This window comes from Hesperophylax consimilis, chromosome 16 (assembly GCF_061612785.1).
Source record: "Hesperophylax consimilis isolate HC1 chromosome 16, BYU_Hcon_1.0, whole genome shotgun sequence".
Classification (NCBI taxonomy): domain Eukaryota; kingdom Metazoa; phylum Arthropoda; class Insecta; order Trichoptera; family Limnephilidae; genus Hesperophylax; species Hesperophylax consimilis.
Genome location: NC_142851.1, coordinates 19297615 through 19325282, shown reverse-complemented (window position 1 = coordinate 19325282; position 27668 = coordinate 19297615). Strand labels below are relative to the sequence as shown.

Here is a 27668-nt window from a genome sequence, read left to right as displayed (position 1 = left end):
CTTTGGCTTGCATCCTTATCTTATCAATGATCGGTTGAATATATATTTCATATTATCTGAATCTGAGAAACAATTCTATGCTTAGTTTTTTACAATGCTCGCGTTGGCGGGAATTGCTCGCACTTTCATTCTGAAGTTCCATAAATTATTCGTAACTTACGGTTTTTTGGTGACCTGGCTCCGAGTGACTGGGGAAATAATAATTGAATTGACTGGTATCGCCGTTTCTTTCTTTTCAAACTTGTGTCAAATAGCTTGCATTCTTTATAATATTTTAAGATCTGTAAACTGGATCCTACTGGCCAAGGAGATACTCGTTGTACTGAATGTTATTGTTTTCAGTTTCATCGCGAAGTTCTGTGAATTAGTAATATTTGTAGTTTTGATTGTTTCCTGGTTGTGTTCTGTGGACTGGCTCCTGCTTGCCAAGGATGTATACAATATCCTGACGGTTATGGCTTACAATAGCATTGTAAAGTTGTGTAAATTCGTAGAGTGCATTTCTTTGTTATGTTCTCTGAGCTGGCCCCTGATGGCCGAGGAAATACTCATTAACCTGACTGGTATTGCTCACATATTCGTTGAAAAGTCGTCCGAATTCGTGGCTTGGATTATTACCTTATTGCATTCTGTGAACTGGCTCCAATTGGCAAAGGAGGTACTCATTATCCTGGATGTTATCGCTTACAGTTTCATTGTAAAGTTGATCTCATGCTTAACTTTCATTCTTTCCTTATTAAGTTCTGTGGATTGGCTTCAACTGTCAGTGAAAGTAATATTAAAACTGATTTATCTGTGCGCGGGGTTTTTGTCCTGGTGTCTATTCGTGTGGGACCAGGGATTAGATATTGCTTGCCACATGGGTCTCTCCCACTCTTATTTGTGTTGTGGTCATGAGGATGACACTGAGCCTGAAAAGATTTGTTTTAGGTTTGTATCTTGGATTATCTTAACTAACTAACCATCGCTCTGTTTCCCTGCAGGGGTAGGCAGAGAGGATGGACCGCCAAAAAACTTGGCCTTGGCACACACTCCTTGCCTCATACATACTCTTTTGTTATTCCGACTCTTGACATGGCCCGTCTCAAGTATCTGGTTCACTTGATCATGCCATGTCTTCCACGGGCATCCCCGACTTCTACCATTCACATTCGCATCATACATTCATTCTCCTTACACACCTTTCTTCATTAATTCGCTCTGCATGCGCAAATCTCAGCGTCCCTTTCTTAATCTTACTCATTACAGCAGCCTTGCATTCTTTTGCGAATCTCTTAATTTCTCACACAATCACATGGTTTTACACACATACGCTTCAGGGATCTCATTTTTACAGCATTCGGTGTACTTTTATACTTCCTCTGCCAGTTCCATGCTTCACTGCCATAGATGAGGGTAGGTACCGGCACTCCATTGTGGACAGCTAGATTCGCTTCTTTGTCTCTCTCCCCAACCGCATTCAGTTCTCTATTAACAGAGTTTCCTGCATTTACCCTTCTTTCAATATCTCTAACAGCCTTTCCATTTCTCGTAAACACACTTACCAAATACACAAACTCATCCACCTGCTCCAAGTATTAATTCACAACTATATTGCAAAAATTTTTCGTACTATCGCTTTCAAACACCATGACCTTAGACTTACTTATGAGATTTAATGATTAAAATCAATCCAAAGTCATGGTATTTGAAAGAAAGGTTACAAAAGTGAGTGCAGAAAATTCTATTATTGGAGGCCTGAACACAGTTATCACTATTAAAAAGTTCTCAAAGAAAGCGAAGCTAGCAGTCCGCAATTTAGTTCTGATACCTACCCTGATGTATGTCCATTGGCCATAGAACTATCGAATAATGTAAGAAATTCGCCTAGCATTCAAAATTGTAATATATAAAAAATTATATTTTTACTTATAATAACAAAATTTTAAAGGGTATTTTATCATCTTTTAAAAAAAGTTTTTAGTTTTCAGATACATTCAGAAGTATCCCATTTATTTTGATTTTATTACAAACAAAAATACTCCGACCCTCTGTCAAAAGACAGGCCAAAGGAGTTAAGACACAATAAAACTCCAACTCTTAGCAACTGTAGCATAAATAATTTTTTTGGCTTTACTGCAATCAACCTAACATGTATATTTATCTTTGTATTCTATGATAAGCTGTTTGTTTCTTACAAATAAATAAATTTCAAAAAACGTTCAATTCTGAATGTTAATTATGATGATTGATTAAAGTGAAAACATCTCCGAGTCTGTTTCTCATCTCTGAGTCAACATTTCTACTACTGCTTTAAAAAAAAATTGTGGTCTGTTTCCAGGAAAGAATATGCTGTGGTAAATTCCCAGCCCAAACTCAAAGAGTACACTCCCAGCCAAAACAGTGTTGAGATGGTTAATTTTCCAAGTGTTGCCCATCTTCCTGGCAGGTAATGATCCTGATTTATATTAGTAATGTATCAAAATATAAATAATAACCCTTGGAAATAACATCTAGATGCCGTTAACATCCAAAATTGACATCGCGTTTGGGTCCCACCAAGGCGTAGTGTGTTCAATTCCTATGCTGGCTAAGTATACCAAGTCCGGTAGTAGGAGATTTTCAAATATTGCCAGGTTATTTGTAACCCGGGAATGTTTGTCTTTCTTATTAAAAGAAGAAAAAAAAATTACAATAAATTTATTGACGATAATTTGCATCGACATTTGGATATAACACAATGCAACTCAGTCAAACTGACTATACTGGGTGCAGCAAAACAGACAGTGCAGTTTTGAAGGGCCGGTACATCCCGTGTGGTGTGGGTGGGAACCTGGGAAGGGTCTCATTGTGTCGGGCTGATTGTGCCATTTTCAGTCGTTACCATGGTTTGGTTCGGATAACACTGGGGCTTCGCCATCCACACGGTTCTTGGAAATGGCCGTTCTTTCGTCGCCTCCTAGCGGTTTTTTTCGAATGCACTTAAAAAAAAAGATATTTTTTATGGGTTACTTGCAAAATCCGCTCTGCAGAATCTACCGATCGGATGCCTTCATTCAAATAAAGATGCTTAAAATCCAATATGGCCACTTAGAGATATTACAGTTCTTCAGAGAATGTCGGGTCAGTTTTGCTCCATAAAAAAGGTTTTTTTTGTTTAAAAATGGATATATCTCAAATGACTGCGGGGAATCTTTATTGCATATTATCCTTTAGATATTTAGCTAAAATATTATTTTACTTTTTACATTAAATGTGTTCTAAACAGTTTTAAAGTGATGCACTATGTCGTGTAATATTTTTAATCGAGCCGCTATCAATAATACACCTTACGTAGATGGCGATAAGGCTTAAATTCCCGCTTCACACCATCCACCTGTTTTGATTTATGCAAGAAAAAAACATGGCCAAAAAGTGCCTTTTATTTTATTTTGTGGATGTTCAGGCATAAATATTTAAATATTTTTCGATCATTTTATAAATAACTTAATTTGCCACATTATATAATAAAACCATAATCGAAAATGGGTTCGTAAGTAGGAGATTTTGAACTTTAAAGCAGTTTTCATAGGCCTATACATAATTTTTTCTGGGCTTATAAAAACACTTATCTAAAAATTACTCGATTATTTCAAAGGCCAGGATGTATTCTACTCGCAGTATTTAATTAACCCTTTGCAACCGGTGGAAAAAAAATTGGAATAACAATGCACCATACCCATAAAGCTTTTAGATACTATCCCTTAGGTCAGGGAAAAATAATTTTAAAAATCTCCAGAGACCAGCTACTTAGAAAAAGTACACGCACTATCGTGCGATTCAGGAATAATTTGACATGCGCACGATCGTGCGCTTATCATTATTTCGGTATAATTTCTCTAAAATAAACACAATAAATTTAAAAAACAATATTTATTTATACTTTTTCATGCATTTACACATTTCTACATTTTTGAAATTATGTTTTCTTGTGGTAATTATAAAAACAATTTTTCCCTCGAGATAAACACAGATACAATTTGCATTTTAGAACTGCTTCTGCAATTTTCATAGCGGCAGACTCTGGGAGCATTTATCTCGTCAAAAACTGGGAAATGATTATATTCATCATATCTTTTAGCTACAGATGGTGGATTTGCTGGCCTGTTATTCCTATTACTTGGCAATTCGTCTTCTTCCTCATCTTTTTCGACACTTCTTCTCTTTTTTTCAGGTTTATTTACAGATCTATCGGCAACATCCAGGCGAAACTCTAATAATGTCAATATCTTGTTCCTGAGAACTCCATTTGCAAGCAATCATTTGTATAGAGTTTCCAAGCATTTACCAGAGCCAAGTCCACGAAATGGATTAGAACTTTCAGTGTCCATTTTTTGGTTTTAATGAAGGTACGAGCTGGTCCAGAATGTCCACTCCTCCCGTGTGCATATTGTAATTCTGCACTATCTTTGGAGCTAAAATGTCAATGTAAGACCTTGAAATTTTGTCCCATCTTTTGACTGATGTCTTATTTCCAGCACCAGTGCAATTTGATACCATCAGAACTGATTTGTTATCTTTCCATTTAACAAGTACAGTTTTTCCACTGACAAACTGCTGGATTTCTCTTTAAAGCATGACTCTGTCATTTTTAAATTAAATGTTGACTCTTCCAGCTAATCTATTTAGCATAATAGTCCCAGTGCCATGTAGTTTTTGAAGGTGTAGTTGTTTCATCAAAATAGCGATCAAAGTAAAGACAGCTGCCGGGGGGACACTTTTAGCCAAGTGTAGAATCACCGATGGACCAAGGCCAAGTGGTGTGTCTCCGAAAGTACTCTTGGCTCCCTGATATATGGCAAAATCAAGCATGAGGCCACGACTTGTTGTGAGAACAAAATTCTGTAATCCTACAGGGCGAGGCTTGTTCTTCACCACCTGGCAAAGTTTACATCGTCCAGTAAACGGGATCATTTGCTCGTCAATCGAATAATAACCTGGAACTTTTTCAAGCTTGGTACATGCATTTGAACCCATTTTATTACTGGTTGAACTTTCCATAGCGGGTTTTGGGCCTTTTCTGGTGGAGCTGCAGCTGTCTCAACCACATGAAAAGCATTCGAAACGCAAAAGGAAAAGCACAGGAAACTATCGCGTCGCATCACTTCAGAGCTCATCAGCACGCCAGTACATTAGCAATTGTTCTTAGGTGGTACAAGTTAGAACATGTAGTAGCTTTTTCAAAAAAATTGTCGAAATAGTACATAAAATATTCCATGGAATTCCGCAGTGTTCTTCGGTAGCTCAGGGAGGTCATGGGATTTATCTGTGAATGGTGTTTGCTTCCAAGTACGCTTTCGTCTCCACTTCTTCCTCGAATCTCTTTTCTGCCTTGGCTTCTTCGATCTTGATATAGTGGGAGGAGGGAGATTATTGTCATTTTCCATGGGTTTCTGTAGATCCGTAAACAGGTCAACACACTCTGCCAAAAAACCCTTCATCATCATTGCCCAGATCTTCAATTTCTGACTCGTCACCATCACCCAGAATCTTCAAAACATTATACTCTTTTATGGTGATTCCTTAAAATAAACAAAAAATACCGATTAGGTGGTTAATAAATGAGCACTTTAAAATAAAATATTTGTAGATAAATCACCTAAAAATGTGACCATAACCCTGAATGTTACGATCGTGCTGTTAGAGATTAAAAGGATAATAACTATTAGTTAACGTAACACAACTACACAAAAGTGCATTTAAACTGTTACTTAACATCTTAGGCTCTGAAATAATACACAATATTACAAATGTATCAACAAATAAATACTAAAATATCCACATACCTTTGCCAACTGCTGGCTCAAAAAATACAAACATCTTCGAGCGTATTTCTCAAGCTACTGGCTAGTTCAAACACGTTCATCTAACTTTACACGGCTAGAGCAGTTCCCGCACGATCGATCGACACCGGGTCCGCTCCCAAAAACAGATTCAATTTTCGTTAAAAAATTTTCAACGACTAACTCACGCTCGTATGAATCTGGTTGTAAAGGGTTATAGCATCTGAAACATTTCTAGGTGACCAAATTTTCAAACCAAAAACACATGATTTTAAATTACTACGTAGTGCATTGCCTTAAGTGATTATCTCAGAAAACTCTATTTTTTCCTAATTTAAACAGTAAAATGGAGCAATCTAAGTTACCAATGGCATCGCATTTAATCATAAATAATTTTTCTTCCTGCATTTGTATTGTTGTTGATAATTTAGTTTGATAGCACATTAAGAAATAGATAATTTCAAAGATTATTATGATCAGTTTTCAACAGCTTGATGTCTGTTGTTTGTTTTGTTACTTTTTTTCATTTTGTTTTGTAGCAAACCTAAATATGTAACAGCAGATTCTATACATTTATTAACTGGTTACCGGTAATCATTTTAAGGGACTCTATCTTGTTTATTAGTGTAGTGGAAGGATAAACAATATTTAATATATTTTAATAATAATTTTGTTTTTATTAGAAAAGTCTTAATTGAATTAATTTGATAGTAGTCGCTTCGCACCCAGAATATTCAAGCTTTTGCGGATGCACTGCGAACGGTTGTTACAAACTCTACATATTATGTTTTTACCAATTTTTGCTTTTGAAACATCAGTGTGCACAACTTCATTGAAATGTGTCCTCTTTAAAATGGTTTGCCTGTGAGACATGGATTGTGTAGTGATTTCAAATTAACTATATTAAAATAATATGTAATTTGAATCCCGGATTCATTAAGGACGGGTTGTTTCGGAGAATTTGAACAATTCATCAAATTTCAACATCCACTTTCAAGCTCTGTGAAAGACTTTTTCAAGTTCTGTTTTTAGTTCAGTTCTGTCAAGAAACTAGCCTATAATGATATAATAACAGAACTTTAATAGGACTTTCACAGAACTTGAAAATGAACGTTGAAATTTGATGAATTGTTCAAATTCTCCGAAACAACTCGTCCTAAGTAACTACATGCAAATTTATACAGATAATATGTATCAATATCCATGTTCCCAAAAAATCATGCCGACATTTCTTACCTTTTTACTTCAATAACACCAGGACACTAGCATACCCAAATTCTCCGATTCCGAGACTTCACAATCTCGGAAACAAATATTCTGATCTGGGTGATATATTTCATTTGAAAACTAATCAGTATAAATGTTGTATATTCTATCACTTTTATTCTTCTAGACACAAATAGACCTATGTACTATTTTGTTTTGTTGAATCTTTTAAACTCAATTATATGCGTGAGGATTCATTTTTGCCATTATGTTTACATTCTTCTTTATTGTATTAATTTTTAAGTGTTTACTCTGATACAAAATGCTTGTATTTTTTTTTAAAAAAAGCCCATTGGGGCGTGTAATAAATAAATAAATAATATCAGAATTTTTCACAATATCAAATAAAGATTAGGCACATATTTTTTCAAATGACCTTCCACTCTTGGATCTGTAGAGCCGCACCTGGGTGTCAGTATATTATATAATTATAATCTCCCTTGTGAGTTTTGAATGAGAGTGGGATTTTCTTGTTGTGTTTAGTACCATGTGCATAACTGGAGCATTTAGTAGATAGAATGAAGAAAAACAATAGGTGATTACAGAATAATACACCACGCATAACTAAAGCATTTGGTTCCTTAGTCAGGCAATCTGTTGCAACAGGTAATCTGCCTAGGTAGTATCTCCCAAGACATAATAGCATTTTAAATATTCTTAATTTGAATATGTGTTAGATGTGTACTTTTTTATTATTATTTATTTTGGCTTTTAGGTGTGTACTTTCAATTATGTTATCTATATAAGTAAAAATGTAAATGTTCGTTTGTTCAAAATCTTAAATATCCAGAAGTTCTTCACCTATTGCTTTGAAATGTTGACACAACGTTCCATTCGAATACGCGTGTGTTTTTGTACACCTATATAAAAATGTGTTTTTTTTTTAAACAGCCAAACGGACAAACATGCTTTTTATATTTATTTGTTAGACTTAAAAGCAACACAAGCTATCGTTTCTCTATCAGCACAGTCAGACTGAGCCACAGCAACGCGTGACGGGGTCAAGCTAGTTTGAAATATGAATTTATCTAAGCAATGTAATTTTTTTTTTTAAGTTAGAACCCTCGAATGTTGAATTTCCCAAATGTTACTGTTTTTTTTATTATTTTTACTAGTGTTTGCATCAATCATTTTATTATTTTCAAGGGTTACATTCAACAGTTGACAATCGCCAACGATAGCTGTGTTGAAAATCCCTCTGAACTAAAGGTTTTAATTTAAATGGTCTTTCAGGAAAGAAAATACTGAGATAAAACTTCCATGTCGACAACAACTGCCGGCGGACACTTTCCCAAGCCAAATCTGTATTGCGACAACTATAAATTTTACAACTGTTCCCAATCTTCCTATCAGGTAAAAATCTATACACCAATCGTAAGGAGAGCAATACTACGGTATATACTAGTCAACAGCTAGGAAACAAGTACTACGATGTTGTTGATATATTTAGTACATCAATTTCAATATATAAACATACCCTATTGAAGTTTTTTTCATCAAGTAGTGGAATATTTAAATAAAGGTATTTAATTTGATTTGACTAACACATAATAATTTTGTCAACTGAAACAGAAAAAATATTTTGGATTTTTTATGTTTTGTGCCTGCATGCTGTGTAGACTTTATATTTATTTTTCTGCAATTGTTTTAAATAGTCGTTTCCTGAACTATTTTCATGTATAATTTCGTAAATATTTTATATATATATGTATGTAAAAGCCTTAATAGGCGTGAAATAAATAAATAAAAAATGAAATATTACATCACGGTTAATAAATTATGATAAAAATGGTTTTTAATAGATTTTGAAAGAAAATTCTTTGAAATAAATTATTAAAAAATATTTTTCTATATGGTGCCAGATACAGCCCTATAATTCCAATAATTCCAACCGCAAATAATTCTTCGTTCGGATAATTTTAATAAATTTAATGAATAAAGAAGGTAGCTGTAATCTAAGCATTCTCTAGGAATACCTATTCTGAAAATTTACATATCTTAAGAATTTATTTTGGATTCTCTCAGTGGTGTGTGAATGAACTTCATAATTTTGAGACCAAACTATGGAATTATACTCGATATGACTCCTTACTAGTGACATATACAATGTTTTAATAGTGAAAATCATTAGATAATCTTAAAATAAAGCCCAACATTTTCAAAGCTTTGTTGGATGTGATTTCTTTAAGCTTTATAAAATTGAGTTTCATTTCACTTAATATATATTGTCACTATACCAGCACTTTTTTGAATCCTACAAATTAGAGTAGCGTTGTTAATGTAGTTTTAGTGATTTGTTTTATATGTAGTATTGTTCTAGTTTCTATAATATTTTATGTTACTGTTACATGTTTTACTAATATTATTTTATATTCATCAGCTTTAATTTTTTTTTTGTTAAATTTTCGATAGCTAACTAGATATATTCTGTTTTAAAATGCTTGTAAAAGCCCGGTTGGGCATAAAACCAAATAAAATAAATAAATAAATTATTATTTACTAAATATGGTAGATTCATACATTCTGCGTTTTAATGGTCCTCACACTAGCAACCAATTTTTCGTTTGCGGAGCTGCATTATAGCTTAGATCTTCGATTGAATCTCAGAATTTGTGATACTCCATACAAGACTTTTGTTGCTAGTGTGGAGGGCCATCAAAGGTTTTAACTTTGATGGTTTAATTCCAGGAAAGAACATATAGAGGGAGAAGAACCACCGTGCCCCACTCCCCCCATCCGAGACTGTGTGATAGATTCTCCTCCCACACACGCGGTGAACACTCCCCCCAACCAAGACTGTGTGGTAGAATCTCCTCCCAAGCATGCAGAGAACACTCCCTCTGACAAAGACTCTGTTAAGGCAGTAAATGCTAAAAAGGGTGCCATTCTTTTCTACAGGTAAAGATTAGCTATTAACTAATTCAAATTTTAATAAAATGAATTATTTAAATTAAATAAATAACTTTGAAACCACCAACCACTATCTAATCAAAAAGAATCAGAATGTTTCAAAACCAATGGTTTCTTCACCAGGATTAAACATATAATGAAAATTAACAAATTTAAAAATAGACAAACAACTGTAGACAAATAAGTATGTATAATTTTATGCACAAAAATATTAAAATAAGCTGTGATTAATTAGTTATTATTATATAAAACAATATATAACACAAACTTTTAATAACCACCACATTTATGTATCAAAAAAATGTATGAATTAACATGACAAAATCAATATTTTCCCCGACAAAGAAACCATTGCTTTTGATACATGTTAATCCTTTTTTTATTAATTGGTGCGGTTTACAAAGTTATTTGTTTTATATAAATTAAAATTCTCCACAAAGTGAATTTTGCAATTATTGAAGTAATGCATGATTATTTAATTTATTTGCCTTTCAAAGAATTTTCAAACGATCTACATATTATTTCTATGTGGGTGCTTATAATGCAAATCTTTTAACAAATTTATTTTATTTGTATACCAATGCCCTTATTAATTTCAAAGTAAATTGCCAGAAAAGGATTTTTTTTTACTCTGTTATAAAAAATGAAGGATGAACTTTTGGATGTTAAAGTAAAATCAATTTCCTGTAACGCTGTGTTCACCACTGCTGACTTACTAATGCAATGTTTCAAAAATATTTTATTAAATGACTTATAAATGTATATCCTTGTGCCAGTAATTTCCGTTTTATAATTTTATTTCATTTTCATTGGAATTTTCTTTTCTGAAGTCGAATAGCAAGTTTGAAGTTTGTATAAAATCAATGCATATGTGTGAGTGGTACTGTATTTGAGTCAACTCTCAAATGTATCTGGGCAAGTGCTGTATTTGACTCAACTACCTGTTTCAGTGCTGTGTTTGACTCGACTCTCCAATGCATCTGTGTGAAAGCTGTGTTAGACTACACTTCAATGTTTCTGTGTGAGTGCTGTGTTGACTCAAATCTCCAATGTTTCTGTGTGAGTGCGTGTTTTTGACTCAATGTTGCCATTAGCTATTTGCCATAGATCATTGTAGAAATGTATTATATATTTGTACAGCGCCCTTGAGATGATTTGCACATAAACGGCGCTACACAAATCATCCAAATATTATTATTATTATTATAGCTAGGAGGTGAACACATGCTTTTTTATTTATTTATATAGCGGAGACGGTTTACATATAGTTCCCGTGAGTACTTAGGCCTTAGGCCCATTGTGCTATCTCCCATTTTACCTCATTGCTTTAACAGTCACCTGGTCCTTTTTATAAAGTTCACCAGGGTTGTCATTGCATATGTGGTTATGTCTTCTGGTTCCACAGTGTGTGTTCCCAGGTCTCATCTCTCCTCTCCAATCCCCCTTGGTTCCCTGAAGGCCCCACAAGGGAAGAGAGCCTCATCTCTCCTCTCCAATCCCCCTTGGTTCCCTGAAGGCCCCACAAGGGAAGAGAGCCTCATCTCTCCTCTCCAATCCCCCTTGGTTCCCTGAAGGCCCCACAAGGGAAGAGAGCCTCATCTCTCCTCTTCATTCCCCTTTGGTTCCGTAAAGGCCCATGCTTAAATAGATTTGTTTGCCATGAGCAAGGAGGTGAACGCATGCTAATATAGATTTGTTTGCCATAAGCTAGGAGGTGAACGCATGCTTAAATAGATTTGTTTGCCATGAGCTAGGAGACGAACGCAGGCTTAAATATACTTGTTTGCCATGAGCTAGGAGATGAACGCATGCTTAAATAGATTTGTTTGCCATGAGATAGGAGGTGAACCATGCTTAAATAGATTTGTTTGCCAAGAGCTAGGAGACAAACGCAGGCTTAAATATATTTGTTGCCATTACCTAAGAGATGAACGCATGCTTAAATAGATTTGTTTGCCATGACCTAGGAGGTGAACGCATGCTTAAATAGATTTGTTTGCCACGAGCTAAAAGATAAACGCATGCTTAAAATATGCCAAGACTGGGACATTTTACTTTTTTTATTTATTTATTCAACTTAAAATAGTTCGTCTTTATATGTGGTCCTATAATATAAACATACATTTTAATTTTACACTTCGCTTATTTCTACTATTTATTGCAAAAATAATTTAAAATTTTTCTTAAAATATGCTTAATTTCTTGATCACCGAATGCTTAATTTCTTGACACAGAATTTTCGCTGAGCACCAGCTATTTTCGTAATAACTCGTTTATTGCGAAATATTTATGTAAATTGTATCATCTTACCATATAATGTATCTATATATTTATAAAAATAGTATATATTCCACCATAAGTAGTTTTCTCAGAATAGCTAGTTATGTTTAGAGAAATGTCCCTTTTTGTAGTATGCTCTAAGATATAGCCGGTGAATAAGCGTTACATTTTTATTTCACTGGAAACTAAACTATACCTACATTTGGATGCCTTTATAATGTTAACTGTTGTGTTTTTATTTCACTGGAAACTAAGCTATACCTACATTTGGATGCCTTTATAATGTTAACTATTGTGTTTTTATTTCACTGGGAACTAAGCTATACCTACATTTGGATGCCTTTATAAAGTAAATTATTCTGAGTTTTTGATTTGTTCATCCTTTTTAGTCAAATTTGTTTTTCAATATTTAGAATTAGCTATACCCCGCCACATGTTGCTGTGGCTCAGTATGTCTGTGCAAACAGAAACAATAGCGCGTGTTGCTTTTATATTCAATATATGGTGCTGTTTTACAAAAAAAGGATGTTTGTTTAACAGATGATAATAATAAAAACATAGCATTTACATAGCGCAGTTTAGTTTCATTTTAGATGGCTCTGTTTTGCAAAAAATCGTGTTTTTACCTGTCACAAATGACATCTATACAGGGTGTATCGGCACGTACCCGACAAATTTTAACCAGCGATTCCTGAGCACATATGGAGAAAAAAATGTTATGGCGACTGTAAAAAATGTTAGGTAACGTTGTTTTTTTAATAAAAAATTATTATTCATATTTTCACCACATGTCACCACTGTTTTATCCTTTGTCAAAGTTTGAAAACCCATCTGGCAATATTTTATTCGAGTTTCGTTGAATAATGTACGTATGTACCTACATTGGCGCGCTTTTACAATCGCAACGGAATGGAACGGCACCATTCGTCTCATTTTTAACTATTGAATAATGTACGTATGTACCTACATTGGCGCGCTTTTACAATCGCAACGGAATGGAACGGCACCATTCGTCTCATTTTTAACTATTACACAATATATACACAATAATAATTTAGTGTGTATGAAAGAGCGAAGACGCTTTTTGACATACTTGCTGATAACAGCTGTTGAACACGAGAAGCGATGCCAATGACAGTGAGGGAGTGTGGAATTTTTTATTTTTTTGTTAATTGAAAAAAAAATGTTACCGGACAGCAAAGTGCCCATAACATTTTTTACTCCAAATGTGCTAAGGAATAGCTGGTTAAAGTTTGTTGGGTACGTGCCGATACACCCTGTATAATACAGGGTGTCCGGAAACTCGTAGTACAAGCGGGAAACTGGTGAATCAACATCACATTTGGAGTCGATTATGTAGTATATTTTTTTTTATTTGAGCTTTCGTTATCGAGTAAATCGAGTTTGAAGTTGATTTTTTTTTTTTTAATTTTTTTTTTTTTTAATCAAATTCTTATAAATTATTACTGAAGATCAAATTACCCAACTAATTAAAACTATTTGAAAGTAAAACAAATGAAGAAACTCGGATTTGAAGCATTATTTTGAAATCACCCTTCATTTAACCCGGTGTAATCATAAAATATTTCTGCTCTGCAGGGTTAAAACATCTGTTATTCAACCCTAAACACCAGAAAAAACTTTAACCCTAAAATAGCCGAAAAATATTTTTTTTTGGTTTTTTTTTTTTTTTTGAAAATGCTCAAATCAAAAAACTTTATGTTTTTTTGGGTTCCCCATGTGGTGTAGATTCTCCAGTTTCCCGCTTGTACTACGAGTTTCCGGACACCGTGTATAGGTATATAAAAACATACGCATATTCGAATGCTACATTGTGTCAAAATTTCGAAAGATTTCAGAGATTAAAAATTTTAACAAATGAACATTTTTATTTATATAGATTGTGGCCTTCTTCCTTTGTTAAAACAACATTATGTATTCTTTAGCCATAGCCTCCTTGCTGAGAATGGTGACTCTCTATCCAAACCTGGTGGTTCTGGCTCCTCCACTCCTCACTCTCTGCCGCTGCATGGAGAACCGCAGATATCGACGTTGCGGGCCCCTAGAACTAAAAATCGCAAGGGCCGCAAGACACGGTTAGTGTGGGGATTTTAATATTTCTCAAGGAGTGCAAAACTGTTATATTGTTTTGTGATATTTTGATACAGAGCTAATACTATAATGGTCCAACCCTTCATTGTTATGTATTTTGTTTACAGAAAATATTTTATAAACTTGTTATAAATGTTGGGCATTTTGATGCCACCGATTTGTACCCACATAATATGGGTTAAGCTGGACACACGGCAGAGGAAAATGGCCTCGCCTGAGCCAAAACTCACTGTGTCTGGGGAAACTAGCTCGGCGCACTTGGCCCAGCTCAGCCATATGTCGCAAATCCCCGAGCCAATGGTTCGCCGAATCTTCCGTGTGTGTGCGATCCCGAGCCAAAATCCTTTCGGTATTAATTCAAACCTCGAGTCGTAAGTACGGCCTCTTCAAGTGTATGTGATTTTATTCAGGATGATAGAAAAATATGTAATTTTAGTTCATTTCTAGATGGTGACAGATTAAAATGGTCAGGCTCGTCGTGGCTCTGCTCGATCTTGTGCCCCCCCCTATTTTGGACTATGTCCAAATGGATTAAGCCAAATCGCTCCGTCGCGTGTGTCCAGCTTTAGATATTTATGCACATACTTTATTAAATACGGAATAAAAAAATGTTGTGTATTATTTTATTACATACTACATAGCTATAGTCCCCAATGTTACCCGGGTTTTACACAGAGTTTTATTACATACTAGCTGAAGGCCCCGGGCTGCCCGGGTTTACTGAGTTTTATTACATACTAGCTATAGTCCCCAGTGTTACCCGGGTTTTACACAGAGTTTTATTACATACTAGCTGAAGGCCCCGGGCTGCCCTGGTTTACTGAGTTTTATTACATGCTTGCTATAGTCCGCGGCACTGCCCGGGTTTTACACAGAGTTTTATTACATACTAGCTGAAGGCCCCGGGCTGCCTGGGTTTACTGAGTTTTATTACATGCTTGCTATAGTCCCCGGCGCTGCCCGGGTTTTACACAGAGTTTTATTACATACTAGCTGAAGGCCCCGGGCTGCCTGGGTTTACTGAGTTTTATTACATGCTTGCTATAGTCCCCGGCGCTGCCCGGGTTTTACACAGAGTTTTATTACATACAAGCTGAAGGCCCCGGGCTGCCCGGGCTTACTGAGTTTTATTACATGCTTGCTATAGTCCCCGGCGCTGCCCGGGTTTTACACAGAGTTTTATTACATACTAGCTGAAGGCCCCGAGCTGCCTGGGTTTACAAAGTTTTATTACATGCTTGCTATAGTCCCCGGCGCTACCCGGGTTTTACAGAGTTTTATTACATGCTTGCTATAGTCCCCGGCGCTGCCCGGGTTTTACAGAGTTTCATTACATGCTTGCTATAGTCCCCGGCGCTGCCCGAGTTTTACAGAGTTTTATTACATGCTTGCTATAGTCCCCGGCGCTGCCCGGGTTTTACACAGAGTTTTATTACATACTAGCTGAAGGCCCCGGGCTGCCTGGGTTTACTGAGTTTTATTACATGCTTGCTATAGTCCCCGGCGATGCCCGGGTTTTACACAGAGTTTTATTACATACTAGCTGAAGGCCCCGGGCTGCCCGGGCTTACTGAGTTTTATTACATGCTTGCTATAGTCCCCGGCGCTGCCCGGGTTTTACACAGAGTTTTATTACATACTAGCTGAAGGCCCCGGGCTGCCTGGGTTTACTGAGTTTTATTACATGCTTGCTATAGTCCCCGGCGATGCCCGGGTTTTACACAGAGTTTTATTACATACTAGCTGAAGGCCCCGGGCTGCCTGGGTTTACTGAGTTTTATTACATGCTTGCTATAGTCCCCGGCGCTGCCCGTGTTTTACACAGAGTTTTATGACATACTAGCTGAATGCCCCGAGCTGCCTGGGTTTACAAAGTTTTATTACATGCTTGCTTTAGTCCCCGGCGCTACCCGGGTTTTACAGAGTTTTATTACATGCTTGCTATAGTCCCCGGCGCTGCCCGGGTTTTACAGAGTTTCATTACATGCTTGCTATAGTCCACGGCGCTGCCCGAGTTTTACAGAGTTTTATTACATGCTTGCTATAGTCCCCGGCGCTACCCGGGTTTTACACAGAGTTTTATTATATATAGAGTTTTTAGAAATCAGACTTAGACAGTGACTTTCCTCTTGTTTTGAATGTCAGGTGTGCAAAATCTCATCAATTTTGGAATAAATTTTATAAAGATTTGTATAAAAATCAAACAAACGCCACCTGCCTGGAGTCCGCCCGCCCACCAACCACCACAGAATATCTTCTATAGAAATAAAAATTAAATGTTTGTTTGTTCAAAATCTTCAATCCCCAAAAGCTCTTCACCGATTGCTTGTATTTATTTATTTAACGCCCAGAGGGCTTTTACATGGTTGGTAGTATAATTTTAATTTGACAGATACTTTGAAACATAAAAAATAAGAATAAAATTACATTTGATAAAAGCTATGCAACAAGTCATACAAACACAAGAAACAAAAACAGAAAATTACAGCTATTTGTAGGTTTACATGATGTGTTTAGGAGTATTGTTCAAATAAATGTTTTAAATGATCCACAAAACTTGACAAGTTGGTATTGAATATGTCAACATCACCCAAGTAATGATTTCCCATGGTGTGAAGTCGTTGTATCGGAGAGTGGGCAATGTAGTTACGCTTATGTGTGCTGCTGTAGAATATTGTATTTTGTCGTGTTGTTACTGTGGGTGTATGTATGTTTATAAGTTGCAGGAGTTCACAACAGTCGAATTTAGAGTTAAGTATTTTGAATAAGAACGTTAAATCGTTTATTTTACGTCTGTCTGCTAATGTATGTATTTTTAGAGTATTTAATAAGAAATTGAATTTTAAGTCTTCGACAGGGATATTTAATTTAAAATTTATAAAATGTAGAAATTTTTTTTGTATTCGCTCAATGTTGTTAATGTGAATTTTGTAAGGTGGAGACCAAACACAATTGACACAATGTTGCATTTGAATATGCGTGTGTTTTTATAACCCTATATTATATAGATTTCACCTGTGACAGGTAAAAATGCAATTTTTTTAAAACAGCGCCATCTGTTGGAAGTAAAAGGAACTCGCGCTATTGTTTCTCTATTTGCACAGACAGACTGAGCAACAGCAACACGTGGCGGGTTACAGCTAGTATATTTATAAAAATAGATTGACAGAATATTTTAATAATGATTTCTTCATAATACATATGTATGAGAAAAACAGTCAGAGAAAATGGTTATTGCCTCCACCGGAATCTGAAATGCGGCACGTCTGAATGTTGGTGCGGTAGTTCAGTGGTCAGAGCAATAAGCTTTTTTCTTTTCTGAATGTTTTCAAATGCCTAATTTTAATGTTGTTTGATTTCAGATGCTCAGTTTATCAAAGAGAAAACTCGATGCAACAATCGGGAAGTGGACATCCTTTTCAGTTTTTTGTTCCCCCCACCCTCCAGTGGGATTTGGCTGAGTACTACAGAGACCGGGTGGGGATTTTGGGAACATACATTTCCCAATTCGACATACCAGATTTATTGCAAGAACTTCATCCATGTTCTCCTCAGTTCTCATCCATCTGTCATTTGTTCATGCAGTCTGCTCAACCACACTTCAGAGTAATTAGAATTCAAGCAATAAATAACATGTTTCTCAAGCTGTTTTACTCGATGAAGAAGGAAGAATACGAAATTCTCAATGGTAAGAATAATGTTACGGAGGAGTTCTTATTTCACGGTTCTAGCTATGAAAACATCATTCGTATTTGCATCCACAATTTCGATTGGCGCTTGCACGGAAGGAAAGCACTTTACGGTATAGGCGTCAACTTTTCCAACAGTTCAACATATGCAAGTAATTACTGCGGTAAATATGAAAATCTACGGGTTATGATCATGGCCAGAGTGCTCAGAAGTCACACTTGCGTTGGTACCAATCAAATGCATATACCTCCCTTTATGCCTGAGTATAGCAACCTGAGATATGATACTACAGAAAAACCATACGGGGCTGTTGTAGTTAAGTATAGTGATGATGAATTTCTTCCGGAAGCCATTATTTTCTTTACTGGGTCATTTAATTATAATAACTAATAAATAAGGATAATTTCTAAGAAATGAGTAATGTTGTAGTTTTGTGATGCACAACCTTTAAACAGAAGGGCCAATTGAACGTAGTTATGTAGAATGCAGCCAGCCACAAATAACTCAAACTGAGATAAAATCACTGAATAAAAAAGATTGAATTATCAAATCTACACAACTCCTAAAAATTTTTTGTAATTATTTAGTATAGTATAAAATAAAGTTGCTTTTTGCGTCTGTCTGTTTGTGCGCTTAGTTCTTCTAAACTACGCAACGGATTTTAACAGATAGGGTTTTCACTCATTTAGAGAATTTCTTCCGGATGGTTTATATATAAAATGCATGCATATTATATTTATAGAAAGTGGAAAAAAGTCCACATGTTAACTAGTATTGTATATGGAAACCTATTTCTTATAACCTTAAAGTCCACACGTCAATTAGTATTGTATATGGAAACCTATTTCTTATAACCTTAAAGTCCACACGTCAATTAGTATTGTATATGGAAACCTATTTCTTATAACTTTAAAATGGATTTAAATGTAAATTTTTAGAGATATTGGTGTTTTGTAAAACATATTAGTGAATGTTAGCTCTGCAATCAACTGTCTGACACTATGTGAAATATGCATTTTGCATAAAACACCCAGAGCTACCGAAAACACTAAAAGTATGTAATTACAAGCGCCATGAACATTTTCTGTTGATTACGCAATAGTAATTGTTCAGTGACAAGAATATCTTATTTTTGTCAAAATTGTGGACTGGCTGATTTCTGCATAAATACGTTCAATTAGTTTCTCAGTTAGAGGGGATTTTTTAATTTCATGGGAAACAACCCGAAATTTGACAGCATCTCTGCGGCTTTTTGTTTACGTAATGCTGGCCATTTAAACGCAATTTATTCCATTAAGTGATTTAACACATGAAACAATGACCCTAATGGATCACATAGATAAATGTCACGCAAAACGCAATAAATGTTGCTGCGGGTCGTGCAATTTTAATACATCCAAGATATTGTTAGTTTTTCATATTATGTAAACAATAAATTTGTAAGCATATGAGGTATGAATCCATAGTCACTACAGCGATGTTAAAAGTGGAAAATACTGTTGAACAATTATTATTTAACAGACGTTTTCTTTCACTGGACATAAGTTGTTCTGAAAAGGGATTATGTAAATCTGTAGCAAGAATGTGAAGAGAATCTCACTTGATCCGTCCCACAGATACTTATAAGACTGTCACCTAGTTTTATTTAATTTTATCAATTTTCTTGAAAGGCTGGCTTTAAACTTATAAGTTTTTTCTCCTAAGTTGCTTACGTAAGTGACTTATGGCAAAATTACCAATGTAAATGACATTGTAAGTCACTTCTGTAACATAGCAAGTTACAGAAGTTGTAAGAGGCGTGTGTTTTTGACAAGTCTAGTTGTGTCCGCGCAAACTTATAGCTTTCTCACAGCTTATAAAATCACTTTGATAAGTTGAGACGCTTATCGTAAGAAAGTACTTAAATGCGCCGATGCAAGATGCCAAAAGTTAAAAAACAAATTTTTGCAGGATTTTTTTCCTGTATTACTTTATCTTAAAGTACTTTAATTTCTACCAAAAAAAACATAAATAATAAGTTGGATGCTTATGTAAATGCACTTGTGAGTAAATATTGAACCGTTAAAAAATGGAAAAACTTTATTTTACAAAAAAAATTTGCTGGAATTCTTTTATTCGCTTTCATCACTTGCTGTCCCTTTTTTTGCTGAAAACAATAATCAGGCATAAACAAGAAAAAAGGCAGTTTCTCAGCGAAATTTCGCCAGGACATTACTGTTGAGAGTGTATTGTATATTATTATAATAATATACACTTTATATTGGGTCAACTCTAATAGCACAAATTAAATATCTTCTTTATTTAAATAGGCAATATTAGCATTTCCAAACAATGTATTTTGATTGTTAACTTTTTTATAATCTTAAAATTTCACTATGTTTTGTTAATTTTATATATATTATGTAATATTGATTGACAATAATATTTTTTTATTCTGTAATATTATGCTATATATTTTTTAATGAAGAATGATGGCAAAACAATTTTAAAACATTAAAATATGTTTATTGCTTTCAAAGAGCATTTTAACTCCACACAAGTGTAGTAAAAAAAAATTCCTACATACTGAGGAAAACGATTTCTCTCGGAGCCTATGATATTTTTGGGGGTGATGTGTAGAGGGTATCAGGAGAGCATCGACAAGTCTGATATTTTTTTTTAAATTCGCCTGCATAGGTATCTGAATAAGTCTACATGATAATAGTGTATTATTAAAAAAAATATATGTTTGATAAAATAATTTCGGTAAAATGTTCCTTTTATTGCATAACTAGTGATTATTGTGTTTATGACAGATGTGATATCTATGTTTTAAAGGAAAACTTTTTATACCATTAAATGTTTTTATGAATATTTTTTATCAGTGTTTTATTATGACTATATTTATACCTACCTCTAAAGGTAAGTGCTCACACCTAACTTTTCTCGCTGTTGACATAAACCAATAAGTGTTTTGTGGGCAAAGAATAAAGAAGAACATCAGAAATGCGAAGTGGTTAGGTTTTGTGATCTAAACGGTAAAAATAAATAAGCACATATTATTATGTAATAATTTTCGTATAGTAACGCTGTAGCGGCCTTCGTTGTCGAGGGTTGTAGCAGTTCACTTTCGCCCCTCTACATTTATGGTTAATTTATCCATAACTCTATCTTCAGACCGACTACTTGTCTTTGGGATACTCAGTCTATGGTTTATCGGAGCAGCAGCGCCACGGACAGTCACTGAGGAAACCAGTACCAAACGGGCGAGGGTCAAGGAAACACCTTACAACTGGAACGATTGTTCCAGACGACATTATGGGAAGAATCTTGCGAACATATTGTTCCTGTTAGCTAGCTGTTGTAATCGCTGGTCATCACGTTATGAAGTATTTTCATTGACATAAAGAAAGCATTTCCCAAGAAAGACTTGTATTGAAATTAAAATAAAATGGCATAAACCACATAGCCCTTAAATGGATAGAAACCTACTTAACAAAAACACCTCAAATTGTATAATTAAATCAAACATTTAGTACATCACTGACAAGTAAATTTGGCATTCCCCAAGGCACGGTTCTCGGTCCATTATTATTTCTAATATATGTAAATGATATTTTCCAACAGAAAATTAAAGGGGAATCAATTTCTTACGCAGATGACACTATTATTAATAAAAGGTCAAACATAGGAAATAGTTAAAAAACTTGCAAGTGAATAAATTAATGCTTTAAAATCATGGTTTGATAATAACCTGCTCACACTTAATGCAAAAAACAACGTATATGTCTTATTATCCTTAAAGAAAATACCTTATCAGAAAGTTAGTATTATAATCTACTGCGAAAAATGTGAAAATGTAAACTGTAAACAACACGATCCTATTTGTACTGTAATCAACTCTTCTTCTGAAATTAAATATCTCTGTTTGATCATTGATCAAAACCTGAAGTGAAACAGCCACATCACAGAGAATAAGAAAATGTATATATATATTTTTTAGGTTAAGAAATATTTTAAATGTGAAAATAATCAAAAATGTGTACTATGCCCTTGTTCACTCTTTGCTTATCTACGAAATCACAGGCTGGGGAGGATCCTATAAAAAACAATCTAAACTCTGTAAAAGTTTCACAAAGAATCATCATAAATGTTAAAATAAATTATAACAGAATCACTTTTTAAATTGTTTCCAGTACCAAATGTCTCCATTATAAAAATATGAAAAAAAAAAAAAGAATACCAAGAATTTTACAAAACTAATGAGAAATGGAAATCAATTTATTGCACCTAATTTTAAAACAACACAAATGCAAAATCATTATAATTACCAAGCAATAAATAACTATAATAATCTCCCATCTGAACTGCGCTGTATTGTCAACCAATCAGAACAAATAAAAAAATATCAAAATAAATTTTAATTAAACATTACATTGAAAAATCAATATTCTATACAAAAATATTATTATAACATAAAACTTGTGTAAGAATCGTGGCTCCCTTATCATACACAAGAACTCCTCTTTCTCATAAAGTATACATAACCAATGATGATCTAAAATGTAATATGGTTAAATATTTATGTATCTATATCATTGATGTATTATACTAGATTATCCCTGTCTAATTAAATTCATTTTAAAAATGACACCACATAGCGTACGTCACAAATATGGAGATGAACTTAACAACCCAACTCTGTTTAAACTCCTTGTACAAGCGTTCAAACTCGTAAGCAAAACCAAGGATCAGCATTCATTTTGTTACCGAGGTGTTGTAATTTGAATACAAAGCCGTCACCAAACCAACATTTTTTTGCTAAACCAGGTCTGAATCAGGTAAAGGACTAATAAATATCACAAAATGATTTTTATTTTCAAATTTTAAGTTTTGGATTCTGTACACTACATATTGAACCAAAACGGGAAACGTACACATATTTACTATTGAGTAGAAGTTTTATGAATTTACAAAATTATTTTTAAAAAATAGTATATAATTATCAAAGAAAGCGTTTACTTTGTGGCTCGACACTTTAATCAAATGAAAAGTTATTTTGTTTTTAACCGCTTTTGGTTCTTTCAGAGAGTACATGTATACTTACATGAATATTTGCATTGATGAAAGTTTGCTTATATTCAAAGGCACTGTCATTTAGGCAATATATTCCATCAAAAGCAAGCCGTTTTGGGATTCAATTTTTTGTAATGTGAGACCGTGCTACGGGATATGTTCTGAACTTCATTATTTATACTGGGAAAACGACAGAATATGCACCACATCCACATGTAGACATATCAGGGAGCTTAATCATGACTCTCATGGAGCCATATTTGGATCGAGGACATACACTTTACATTGATAACTGGTACACTAGTCCTATTTTACTCCAAAGGCTCCATGATCGAAAAACGAATGCTTGTGGTACTGTAAGAAGAAACCGAAAAGATATGCCAAAGCTCACTGAAAAACTGAAGAAGGGGGAAATGAAAACTTTTCATACCGACACCCTTTCGGCACAAATTTGGAAGGATAAAAGGGAGGTTTTTTTGCTGACAACTCTTCATCCACTTATTCTAGCCGAAACAGGGAAAACCACATACCGGAATGAACCGATAAATAAACCTGAAAGTGTTCAAGAATATAATAAGAAAATGGGTGCAGTTGACCAATCTGGTCGGTTTTGTCGAGTGTCCACTCATCGTGGAAGACAAGGAGGTGGTACAAAAAAATGTTCTTTCACCTAATGGACCTATCATTACTGAATGCCGGAAAAAAAAAACAGGACAACGTATGCCGCTAGCACAGTTTCAGTTGGAGGTGATAAGGCAACTGATCCATTAACATAAACCTGATGTACCCTCGAAATGTACTGAAAGGAAAAGAAAGGCAGATCTACCATCACGTCTTACTGAAAAGCACTTTATGGAAAAACTACCTCCAACTGCAAAATAATCAGCAGCTATGGCCAGATGTGTAGTATGCCTATCAAAAAAGAAGAGGAAAGAATCAAAATGGCTCTCTGCATTGAACTGTGTTTCGAACAAACCAGACATTAGAAGAATTTTATTTTTTTTTATAATAAAAATAAAAATAATTTAGTTTACAATTAAAAAACAATCGATCTATAATTGTTCCTTTTAATTAATTGTTAATATTTTTTCTAATACAAGTTCCCATATTTCTATGACAAGTTGTGACAACCCTGACATTTTTGTTATTTGTTTTTGGGGTGTTATGCCGTGTTGCGCTAACTCCTTCTTTAGCCAACATTTCGGACACCATTGCATTGTCCAACATCAGGGCAAATGTGTTATTTAACAAATGTGTTAAATGTAGGATAACACCCCAAAAACAAATAACAAAAATAATTTTGGCCGTGAAAATCTTAAATCATAATTAACCCTGACATTTTGTGAAAAATTAAAATCTGTTTATCTAAGTAAAGGGCGGCAAATACTTCGCACATTGAATAAATTTGGTAAGTAATTTAAATATTCTTTCAAGGTGTAATTGAAAAAATAGTATTTAAAATCTGTTTTTTAAGAATAATTAATGAATCACCTCTCATTATAATATTCTTTTCTATAGGTACTTTTAAATTTGTTAATTTTAATTATAATATTGTATATATTTATTTATTGTTTTTGTGTTTAATTCGTAGAACTCCATTTAATTTTTTTATAAATTTAATTTAGATTAAATTTTATAATATTATTATTAAGTTCTGCAAGTGTTTTAGTTTTTTATTATTGTGACAGCTGTTTCGGCTTACAAGGCCATTTTCAAACTGTGGTAAGTCCACCTTGAGACGACGTATTTATACTATTTCAAATGTAAATTTTGAAGGTGCATACATTGATTTATTACTGTTACACCGATGACATGGTCTATTGTTGGTTAAACCAATCTATGTTTTCCCCTCAGTAAATGGTAATGAGTTCTTAATTATTTACTAATGACTTTATTGCTATGAATTATTTGGGTGCATTATACTGCTTGGGTTTTGTGAAAATACTGAGAAGTGGTGAGTAAATTATTTTCCGTACTTTATTAATTAGTGTTAAATTTGGGTCATTCGTTCGTTTATTGATTTCTAATTGTAAAGGGCATTCTCAACTAGATTCAAAGAACATATACGATGTTATAATAATAAAAAACACATCCTCAAAATTCGCAGAACATCTCTTGGTGAATAATCATACCCCACTTAACAACAAGGGTCCTAAACCATTGCATATGGAAAAAAAGGGCATTAGATTAAATTTACTTGAACAATTAGAAATCAATAAACGAACGAATGACCCAAATTTAACACTAATTAATAAAGTACGGAAAATAATTTACTCACCACTTCTCAGTATTTTCACAAAACCCAAGCAGTATAATGCACCCAAATAATTCATAGCAATAAAGTCATTAGTAAATAATTAAGAACTCATTACCATTTACTGAGGGGAAAACATAGATTGGTTTAACCAACAATAGACCATGTCATCGGTGTAACAGTAATAAATCAATGTATGCACCTTCAAAATTTACATTTGAAATAGTATAAATACGTCGTCTCAATGTGGACTAACCACAGTTTGAAAATGGCCTTGTAAGCCGAAACAGCTGTCACAATAATAAAAAACTAAAACACTTGCAGAACTTAATAATAATATTATCAAATTTAATCTAAATTAAATTTATAAAAAAATATAATATTGTATTTATCCTGACGAAGACATTGGTTTCGAATCATATCGATCCATTCTGATTAAATAGTGGTTTTTTCGAAGTGTTTTATTTTCATAAAACGAAAAAAAACAAGTCACGTGCAGGACGGGTGAGTAGAATTATAATCATGGCAACACTGAAATATTTTGATAAGAGGAATCCCCTTTTAATTTTATAAATTATTTATCTACATAATCTGTAATCTTTTCCACTATTTCGATATGATTTCGATTCTATCAATATTGTCTGTGGCCGCGAGAGTGGTTTATTATGAGCACGTTTATTATGTGTCAAAATATTCACGCTCTTCACTCAAAACATTGAAATCAATATTAAAACTGATTAATAACGAAGAGAACGAAATTCGTATTCAAATCGTAAAATGGCGCTGTTTATGTCTTTCTAACATTATTGTTTTTACAGTTGAAAGTTAAAAATAGCGTACCTAACACAATCTTATCAGACTATCGGATCTCAAATTAATCAACTGATTGATTAGTGGTAAATTATTTCCCAGTATCGGCCTGTTTGGCCGGTCTAGAGTACGGATCGTACGGATGTTGCTCGCGGCTCGCAGTTTTAATGTTGTTTTTTTATTGTTTTGAAACATTAAAGTTTAAAAAACCGGGTTTTCCTTGAACTGATAATATGGGTTTGTCGCCGTCTTCTCTATTTTGCTGTTGCAAGGATGAAGAAGGAAGAGAAAGCCAATCTCGGTAAGTTAGATAATTATTTTTTGTTGTTATTTCTTTGATTCTGCATACTTCAGATAATGCAATTAATTTATCGGTAATTATTTCCCTAACCGCCGCACTTTTTGGCACAGATTATGGAAATTACAGTTCGTTTCAACAATTGCTTTGTACAACTATTTATATACACAAAATACGTTTTTTGCTTCCTAGTTTGTTATATTATAGTTTCTTATTTATCGAAACTTTCACAAACGTCAATCCATACTAAAAAAATCCAAAATTTGGCAAAGGGATCGAAAGGAAAATTTTGAACTTTGATTGAATAAAATTGGATTTTTAACGTCTCAGGCCTCAGGCATATCGACCATAATATTTCTTAAAGACGCTGTCAGAAGGTCAGAAAATTCGAGTGTAGGTATTTCACCAAAATTCCTTAAATTTTCTCAAACTTTTAGATTTAAATATAAAGTGTAGTGGTTTATTTTTAGGTGATTTTGCACAAAAACGGCGCTATACAAATCATCCAATTATTATTTCTCTTTCTAACATCGTTTAAATCATATTTCTCACAGTGACAGTAAGGGAGACAATGATTTCTATTTTTATTATTTTTTTATTTCAGTGTATTGGGGAGACAAATAGTTGCATTAACCAATGAAGTTTCCACGTAAAATTCATATTACGTTCAGAAAAAAACAAATAAACAGAAAAAACATAAAGACACCTTGATCAACACAATGAAAATAACCGAGATATCTTAGATATCTTACACACCTTAATGAAAATAACTGAGATATCTCAGATATCTTACACACCTTAATGAAAATAACTGAGATATCTTAGATATCTTACACACCTTAATGAAAATAACTGAGATATCTTAGATATCTTACACACAGCAGGGGGAGAGGGTACGTAATTAACAATTTGATTTAATTTTCTCCAATATGCATTTAGTAAACTGAACAAATGGAAAATATATTGTATTTTGTGCATGTCCTTGTGAAAAATTAATGTCGTGTGTAGTTTGTTTTTGAGTGTGGGATGTGGAATAGTTTGTTTGGCCATGTGTTTCAAACTGGACAGTGGCAATGATCATTTTCCAGAAGTTAGTCGTCGTCGTCAACAGTGTTGTCGATAATTTTGAATAAAAAATTTTGTTCGGATATATATCTTCTGTCTTCTAATGTTAATAGTTTGTGGAATGCTA

At 34.0% G+C, this 27668-nt stretch overlaps 1 protein-coding gene across 1 annotated transcript; it reads left to right on the top strand.

The window, feature by feature from the left end:
• Positions 1-9504: 9504 nt before the first annotated feature.
• LOC149416839 (uncharacterized) lies at positions 9505-20829 on the top strand. The gene is made up of 4 exons (XM_089641329.1): positions 9505-9521; positions 9756-9965; positions 14204-14353; positions 17732-20829. Exons 1-4 carry the CDS (start codon positions 9505-9507, stop codon positions 18447-18449), a joined length of 1095 nt encoding a protein of 364 aa, XP_089497455.1. The 3' UTR covers positions 18450-20829.
• Positions 20830-27668: the final 6839 nt, after the last annotated feature.

Excerpts from the sequence above, each read along its gene's own strand:
- LOC149416839 (XM_089641329.1), top strand. Across the intron at positions 9,966-14,203 it reads GGTGCCATTCTTTTCTACAG|CCATAGCCTCCTTGCTGAGA; the intron begins GTAAAGATTAGC and ends TGTATTCTTTAG. Across the intron at positions 14,354-17,731 it reads CGCAAGGGCCGCAAGACACG|ATGCTCAGTTTATCAAAGAG; the intron begins GTTAGTGTGGGG and ends GTTTGATTTCAG.